Genomic DNA, 9,427 nt, shown 5'->3' on the forward strand with positions numbered 1-9,427 from the left:
GCTGCAGGGCCATCTACCCATCCTTCCCCTGGGATTCTCTCTGCAGCTGAAACATGTTCACATTTCTGCCTGGAATGACTTCTTCTCAGCTTGTCTCGTTGCAGTTTACAAATTAAATACAAGCGTTGTTTTTAATTGAGTTTTTATTGGATTTTTCTTCTTTGTTTGGTTTTATTTCTTGCATTCAGTAAATCACTGGAGGCACATTAAACAGCAGAGAGTGCATTAGCAGCTTCCAAATGTATTTCTTGCCACAGGGCCGCTGCTGCCACTACCTGCTTCTACGCTATAGCTGCAGTGCAGAAAAACTGTTTGTTTTGCTCTTTTTGTTGCCCCGTAAATTCAAAATGAACCAGTTTGTCTTTTAAATGAATATTTTCCCAACGGGCTGAGATCCCTGTGAACACGCTCAGGCCTCAGTTGAACTGCATATGGAAGGAAACAAACTCCTACAAACACTCTCCACAAACTTAACAACATTATGCCGTCATTGATCGCCTGCTCCGCGGAATACGAAATGAACTCGTGGTGGGAAAAATGTATGAGCAGTCAAGGAGAAGACAATATTGTTGTAATAATCTGTACATCACAAAAATAAATGTTTCATAAACAATAATAATAGATTATTTATTTATCCAGATCATAACAACCTAATTTTACTCTCACTGGGCACTATTAGATACACCTGCATTCCTTGTTAACGCAAATAACTAATCAGCCAATCACATGGCAGCAGCTCAGTGCACAGGGGTGTCAAAGTCCAGTCCTTGAGGACCAGTATCCAGCTGGTTTTTGTTGTTTCCCTCCACCAACACACCTGATTCAAATCAAATGGATCCAGCAGCTTCTTGTTAACCTGTGTATTAATTTGAGTCAGGTGTGTTGGAGCATGGAGACAACAAAAACCTGCAGGAAACCAGCCCTCGAGGACTGGAGTCTGACACCTGTGATGTAGACTTGCTGAGCTGAGCACCAGAATAAGGGAGAAAAGGGATTTAAAGGGGTGCTATTATGGTATTTGAGTTTTCTGAGCTTTCTACAGTGTTACAATGTTGAATCCTCATCAGACATGTGAACGGCACCGTTTTTTATCACCTAAACGCATGTTTGAGTTTGAGTTTGAGTTCCAGCACTCTCTCCGTTCGGTTTCCATGGCGACGAAAAACGCGTCATTTTAGAGAGTTTTTTCTACTTGGAAATCCTTGTGACGTCCCGGGAGATAAGGTTCGGTGATTGGTTACCTTCTACTGGTTAACAAGGGCATGTACAAAAACATCAGGCGGGTGGAAAACGTGGGATAAAGTTATTTCCAACGATGGCTGGTGAGTTTACCAAAGAGAGACATCCTGCTGCATTCGTTGCTGTGGGTTGCTGTTTTCCACTTTGTTTTCAGGGTCTGATTCAGGTTCCAACATGTAGGGCTGTATGCTGTGTGTTGACATTGTATTTTGTTTATTTATTGAGTTCATATGAGCCTAATCCTTCTGTTTATGAGACGTTACAATGACGGCAAAAGCAGGTGCGGTACTAAATTAGCATGAAATCCACATAATAGTTCCACTTTAAGTAACTTTAAACAAGGCATGATTGTATGTTTTATTTCAGAAGCTATTAATTGAGTTGGATTTTCACAGACAACCACTTCTAGAGTTTACAGAATATGATCTGAAAAAAGTAAAATATCCAATATTTAGCTTACATGTAGCTGCAGCTACAGGCAGCTAAATGAAACATTAAGGTTTGATTGATAGTACTTAGCAAGCCAGTATAGGATCTTTAGCTGACTTGTTTTTTTCTTTTAAATTCTTATTTTTTTATTTGTCATGGACTCTGCACAAAAATACAATATTCTCAAAGAGAAAGATGTCCCAGGTTTAGGCACCGGCTAATTTCCATCTGCAGCCCCGTGGTCCCAGGCTGCTGTTGCCAGCAGCGTGTCCCAAAGACACATCATTTGTTCCATTTATTTCTCTGCATCTCTAAAAAGCAGTTTGACATTTATAACAGAAGATTTGTGAAGCAATGAGGCGATTCCTGAAGAGCTGTTAGCTAAAAACTGTCATGTTTTTGCCACCCTGATCTCCTGGCGCTCATCATTGGTAACTCGATCCACCTGCTGGCTTCCTAATTGCCTCTGCTACCTCATTCAGTTCACCTGGTTTCCTTTTCTCTCACTGCCTACTTAAGCTCCCTCCAATCCCTCCTTTTCTGCCAGATAATAATCAGACCTATGTCTAGTTTTGTTCCAGCGTTCTACGGATTGATCCTCAGTTGCCGACCTTCTGCTTTATGCCCCTGGATTACCCTCCTTGCCTTGCCCTCGACGGACACCGCAACTTTTCGGATCTTCTGGTTACCGACCCTGCCTGTCTTTGGATCTCTGAGCCTTGTCGTTGCCTGGACAAGTATTTTGCCATCCTGTTTACCTCCCAGCTGTTGCCTGGTTTCTTCTGCAGACCATTCCCCCGGACTGATCTTCTGTTCATACTCCTCCACCAATAAACTGGTCATTTGTCCAGAACTCCCTGTGTGTGGCTGAATTACGGATCCTCAGGGTAACTCATTACAAAAACTTGGCATATCTTAAAACAGCTGAGGAAACTGGACAAGTGGTGGACAAAAACAGGCGTGTCATGACTTAGTGAAATAACTAGGGCGGATTAACAGAATGTGAAAGAGATATTCTTGGAAATAGGAACAAATCCAGCTAAGACTTGAACCAGGACCTGAGAGATGCATCTTGACCTCCAGCTGATCCATGTTGACCGAAGCCTCATCAGAAATGGCCTCCATGGATGGGTGGCTGTCAGGAAGCTGCTCTTCAGGAAGGAAAATGGGGAGAAAAGGCTGAGGTGTGTCACATGACACAAGAAGTGGACTGAAAATCAGTGACAACAGTGTCTGATGGAGGGATGGACCCTTTCCAGAGCCTGGACCTCAGCTCTGTGGGACACATGTAGACATGACAGAAGGCTGTCAACATCCAAACAGGAGGTTTGGAAAGACCTTTAAAGACGCATTACGTAACTTTTGGACCAAAAACTCTGCATCTCCAGACTTGTTCCATGACACAGTGACATCTATCATATGTTTTTGAGAAACCACTGTGGCCCAGCGGCGTCCTCGGGCCGAGAAGCGACACGACTTTTACATCCAGTACTCTGCGTGACGTTGCAGCAAAGTTCTGCTTCATGCTAGGAAACACACTGGCTGTTTTGAACATGCAACGTCTCTGATTTGGCAAAGAAGGATAATAAGAGAGAAAGGTTCAAAACAAGAGTCATCATAAGATCGTTTTTTGCTGGCTGGAGAGAGCTAACAGGTCAGGAAGGATGCAAGATGGATTAGCCGTCAATAGGTGGCGCATGATGGGGAAAATAGCAAAAATTCGGTAGTTTGTCTTTCAGAAACTGGGAACTATTCTGATGACTTATTAGAGAAATAACATGTTGAAAAACAAAGCAGTTCAGACTATATATATACTTTGAAGCACATTACAATTGTTTAACTTCTGTTGTTGCTCCATATACAGTATTTCTGTATGTTTGCACATGTTTCAGTATATTCTGCACATTTTTCTTGTTTTCATGTAAAAACACAAGGAAACGAGGGATGGCTGAAAAGGTCTTCACGAAGCCATTTCTCACAGCTAAGCTAACAAGTGTATTCTTAGTTTAAACCAGACTGGACCAGATTTGAAGTTTTAGCTGGTGTAAGTTTTCATATCAAACTCCAGAGGGCGCTCTATTCAAAGGAAAGCCTAAAAGTGAGCATGAACACACAGTTAAACACACACACACACCCCACCCATACACACACACTGAAACTGGAAAGGGTTATCTTCAAGTTCATCCAGATCTTTAACCAATGTCACCCTAAACTGACCCATAACATTCAGCCTAAAAGCAGCAGCTGTATAGAAAAAAAATAAATTAGTTAAATAAGTAAAAGGAGAAAAAGGAAAAAAGAAGAAACAGAAATAATAACAATAATAATAATAATAATGAGTAAACAAGATTTATTCTAACAGTGCTTTTTACATTATTGCCTTTTTACATAATTCTGTGACATGATCAATAATTACTGATTCTGACATCCCTAGTTGTGTAATTTCTATGTTTTACATCTGTACATTGGCAGGAGAAGTTGTGAGCAGGTTTTGGCTTGTTTTGTTTGTATCTTAAACATTGTTTTGCGTTTAATCTGTTAATTATTGGTTATAATGTATCGTTACATGTTTTATGTTTTTGGACACCCTCGAAAACGAGATGGTACATCTCAAAGGGGAATTCCACAAAACAAATAAACAGTAGAATCACAGACACTGAATAAAAACACTTAAATAAATATGTTTAAACATGTTGCATTTTATTGAAAAAGTTACGCGACTTACAAAAGATTTTACAAAACAACTTATATACAAAGTGCTGCTGGTGAAACGGAGAACAGCTGAAGTGGAACAACTGGAGGAAGATGAAACCAATAGCAGCAGAGTTGTTGCTGCTTTACATCCAGAGAGCAGTTCACACTGAGAAAACACCTCTTTCCTCCCTTGTTCAGCTTGTTTTCAGTCCTGAGGAGAAAAACAAGCAGACAAAGAAAGATTTCCTTCTGGTCACCTGCTCTTCCTGCTTTTTGTCCAACATGCTGCAACAGTTTCAGAGCTTTCTTACTTTCTGGTTCCCCCTGCTGCTGATTTACTTCCTGTTTATCAGCCTGCAGACACATACGTCCGTTCCTACTTCCGCTGTCCTTTTACATTCCTGTTACACATGAAACTTTTCTTCTTTAACTGGATCCATCTTTTCTCATATTTCTGATTCAGTGATATCTTCCATCAGTTACATAAAGAAAAATGTCACATTTCAGCTGGAAAATCAGCTAAATGGTGATACTTTCACACTGTCCACCTCATCATCTTGTCTCTGTTGTTTTTATTTCTTGTTTTTTGAGTGTTTTCAGCAGAAAAAAGGTTCTTTATTTCCTGAGTGATCTTTCCTTGCATTGTGTCTTCTGTTTCACATCCTGGCAGTCGGCGACAACTGGGAGCGGCCCCAGAGTCAAAAGCAAGCTAAACTTAGGATACACCAACTTCTCTGAGTTTATTATAATGTTTAATGTAAAGTTCTCAACCTGCATATTTCCTGAAATCAGTTTGCTAAATTTTGAGGTTAACAGTCAGATCATGGATGGGATATGAAGAATTTGAGGAAATGCTCAATTTTTTTAACTTAATTTCGGTCATTTAACTTGACATTAAAGCTCCATCTTTGTTGGATTACTTTCTGTTTTCACCGCTTCCTTTAATTAGTAACAAAAAAGTCTCCAGCAGGTTTTGGGCTACAGAGTTGTTGAGTTAAGCCTGTTACAAACTCTGTAAGAAGTGAGACCTTTTTTCTGGTTCTCGAGGCCACTGGAACAAAATGACATTTTATTCTTGTGGACGTGTTCAGGGACGTCCTGCTGCTCAACACATCAGCTGAGCAGATCTTTTGTTCTCGTTGGGCTCTGAGGACTATGATTGGTTGGACACAACACAGACATGAGGTTGAACAGATTAACAGCTGATGGAGGTGGTGAGAAGGTATAAAAGTTTATGACACATGTTGCAATTAAAGACGCATACACCTCCACCACCAACGCATACACAACACACCCTGTCACGGACAGTTTCACCTTAAATATGAAAAAATGGGTAATTTGCTCTTTGCACATTAATACTCCAAAACAAACTTGTTGGTGTTTGCGGCCTTGAGAACAAGTTCAAAGTTCTTACATCTCACAGAGTATGTTTTACCCTTTACATCTGGAGGGTTTATAGTTCCCTGCAGCACATTTCAGCATCTGGAAGGTCCAGCATTTGAGATGTAGCGACATCTAGTGGCATAAATCATGTTCTGCAACCAGCTAAATGGAGCGTGGCGACATCTACCCGTCTGAGTGTGTCTGGAAAACTACAGCTTGCATGAAAAGTCTTAATCCTACTAAAAAAAATAAAATAAAAAAAAAACCAGTCCTGAATGTTACTCTTCATTACTGCAAACTGTGTTGCTTTTGGCTGTGCAGCTTCTGAAAGCATCAGCAGAGTTTCAGCCTTGTTCCCCGTACAGAACTGTTCAAAGTGTCACATCCTTCCTGACTCCAGGGACATCACAAGTCCAACATCCTGGCACTGACTCTAGGCCTTTTCCAAAGTTCAGTGAACATACTTCATGCTTTATTGGTGCAGCTGTGATGGCAATGCAGGGTTTGGTCTCTTCTCAGCAGAGTTCTTTGGTGTGTTTCCTGCAGCAGCCGTGGTGGCGTTGGTGTCCAGGCCCAGAGAGCGGCGGTAGGCTGCTGACAGCCGATACAGGACGTCGGCTCGGGGGCCTGGGTGGGCATCAGCCTTCTGCGTCATCAACATCTCAAACAGCGTGCTGACCTCAGAGAGCAGAGCTCCGCCCAGCGTAGCATCTTTCTCTGGAGTTTTACCTGAAAAGGAAAGGCTTTATTTAGTGACTGTGATACACAGATTTTTGCAAACTTGTCGCCAAATTTCTCCTGACAGCAGCAGGGAAGACAAAGAAGATTTATAGTGTGGGAGTTTTAGTTATATTTTACCAAATGTGGAGAAGGAGGAGGAGGAGTCCAGGCCGGGCCGAGGAAGAAGCTCACTTTCAGGGGATGTAGGGCCGTTGGGGACAAAAACGTTGTCGTGGTAATCAGCTGTGAGGGGGAGGGAGAGTCTGGCCATCCACGCGGGGTCGCTGACCTCTGAGAAAACATCATCTACAAACAGAAAGAAACATATGAGCAGAAGAAATCTCCTGAACAACATTTTCAGATTTAAACTTTAATTTTTTTCCCCACTTTTTCCATACAATTATGTTGTAATGTGAAAATGTTTCAGTCTTCTGGTGATCCATATGGAAATACATGTTACTGTTAAGGAAAACATCCATCTATCCATATTTTTTTAACAGTTTGCTCCAATTAATAGTTGCAGAAAAGCTGAAGCCTATCCCATTAATCACTGGGTGAGAGGCAGAGTACACCCTGGACGGGTCGCCAGTCCATCACAGGGCACAAGGATAATATAGTGAACTCTTATCAGTCAAAAGAACACATGAGTTTGCTTCAAAGCAGTGGCACTCTTTCTTTCCTGTAGGCCAGTTAACAAACTGGAGAAACCTTAACAGCTGCTTGTGTGCAGTCACGTTACTTTTCGAACCAAAATGGACTAATATGCATGAAAATGTGAGGCATCGCCAGCATAGTTTCAACTAGAAAAGCACTGCAGACCTCTGCCAAGCAGCTCATTTCCACCCATACTATAAAGAATCCTCTAGAAACTTCCGGTGTCCATGATTCCTTACCGAGCATTCGCATAATTTAATCTTAGTCAGAGCAAGACACGTTTTCACCAAAACATAACATTTCTGACAGCGGTAGAAAGTGGATCCAATCTCACACAACTGATGAAACAGATCCTTATTTAGAAAAGATTTAAGTTTTGGGAATAAAAAACATCATTTCATTCATTCATTCATTATCCTAACTGCTTAATCCAATGAGGGGTCATGGGGAGCCTATCCCAGCAGTCTTTGGGCGAAAGGCAGGGTACACCCTGGACAGCTCACCAGTCCATCGCAGGGCAACATCACCTCAGTTTCCCGATATATGGAACCATCTTCTGTTTCACACCATCAACCAACAAAATGTTTCCAAGCCGTATTTCACAAAATCTTTTCATAAAACACTTGGGAACCTCTTCCTTTTATATGACTTCCCAACGAATCATAAAAATAACCTTTATGAGTTCATGGTTTGAACTGTTGGAAAAGCCAAAAACAACACAAACATGACCCTTTTTACAGCAAACAACACATTTAAAACACATTGTGGTGGACAATGAGCTAGGTGGACCAGTTCTTTGTGTAATGAGCGGAATTTCATGTCATGTGAACACAGATGGTCACCAATCAGTCAATTTGGATATTTGAAGGCTCTATGGGGCACCAGCAGGACTTCAGACATGGAGCTCATCCATGAACAGAGACATTGATGATTGGGATGTTAAAATGGAAGTTTGTTTCCGCCGTTTTAAAAGTATTTTCCTCCTTTCTGAGTATATTTGTCTGAAAGTATAATTCTACAGTTTTAGCACAGTTTGACTTTTCTGAAGGTGGGGTTCAGACTAGAGGTGAGACGATAATGTTTCTGCGTGACTGCAGGATGAGAACGAGGCAGGAAAGGAAGGAAACAGACGTTTTTATCTGCCTGCTGTTAACAGGCTTTTCCTGCCGTCCGGGTCGTCCTGCGCACCTTGGAACACATCAAACATCACGTCCGCGGTGTCAGAATAAACCAACGGAGGTGTAAACAGTAGGTGTGGAAGACACAACAGAGCTGAAGTGATTATACAGATTATTAGACTTATTTATCTATTTGGAAACATGCAGAGATTAAACAGTATTAAACAAAAATCCTTTTCTTTGAATGTCTGATTTATTTATTTTTTATTTTTTCTATTTGTTTTCACTGCATCCTGTTTATGTCTTGCTCTTCCTGGTGGCTTGCTGCTCTGACAGCTTGATTTCCCTTCAAAGCTATTTATGCTTCACATGGTCTAATTTAACTGAAAAACACAAAAGATGTTCACAGCATGAAGCTGGAACCAGTCCAGGTTTCTGCAGGATTGTTTGAGGAAGATGAGCATCTGACACAATGGACTCATGTTAGCATGTCAGACCAGGTGCTACAGCTTTATCTTTGTGTCCTTTCAGCTGACATGAATCCAAAGACTTAGGATGCAAGAAGTTTTTGTTTCTCCCACATTAACAACAGTCCATCAGTCTCAGTCAGAGGCTGCATGCAGTCTGCTTATAGAAGACTAAAGACTTCGTCACATGTGAACAATTTAATCTTAATTATAGATTCATGACCAGCTTGAGTTTGGATTAATTATCTTAATGGACAATCATCTTTTATCAGGATGTCTTAAATTCTGCTTCTATGAAGGTTAAAATATGCAAAAGATCATGTACAGCCAGACAAAGCAAAGAGCACCAGTCTTCAGATATGATCCGCTGGGCATAAAACATGACAAGACTTTTTTTTTTTTTTTTTTTTTCTCGCTGGATTTAGCAAATCCTTTTGAACTTTTCGGATAATGTTTCTCTGAAAGGAAATATCCAACCATCGCAATATTAGGGATATATTTTCAAACACGCCATCACCCCAGCCATCAGATCGTGACCTTCAGCTTAGAGAGGGCTCAGCCTGCTCAAGAGCTGTGGTCTCCTTCATCTAACCACAACCAGATGGGGGAATTAACGTACCATCACACACACATGTGCCACAGACCGCCCCCGAAGTTAACCCCTTCCCCTTTATCCGCCCCCTTTCCTCCCTTTGTTCTAGCAGCATCCTTACTACAAACACA

At 41.3% G+C, this 9,427-nt stretch overlaps 1 protein-coding gene across 1 annotated transcript in view; it reads right to left on the bottom strand.

Moving 5' to 3' along the window:
- Nucleotides 1–4,484: 4,484 nt before the first annotated feature.
- Nucleotides 4,485–9,427, bottom strand: part of pcdh12 (protocadherin 12) — a 26,495-nt gene continuing 21,552 nt past the window's right edge. Inside the window, exons 4-5 of the mRNA XM_079250619.1 lie at nt 6,604–6,771; nt 4,485–6,474 (exon numbers count right to left, since the gene is read on the bottom strand). Coding sequence (XP_079106745.1) covers nt 6,218–6,474; nt 6,604–6,771 — 425 coding nt within the window. The 3' untranslated portion in view covers nt 4,485–6,217. The remainder of the gene's footprint in view (nt 6,475–6,603; nt 6,772–9,427) is intronic.

The sequence above is a fragment of the Telmatherina bonti genome (assembly GCF_933228915.1).
Source record: "Telmatherina bonti genome assembly, chromosome: 12".
Lineage (NCBI taxonomy): Eukaryota > Metazoa > Chordata > Actinopteri > Atheriniformes > Telmatherinidae > Telmatherina > Telmatherina bonti.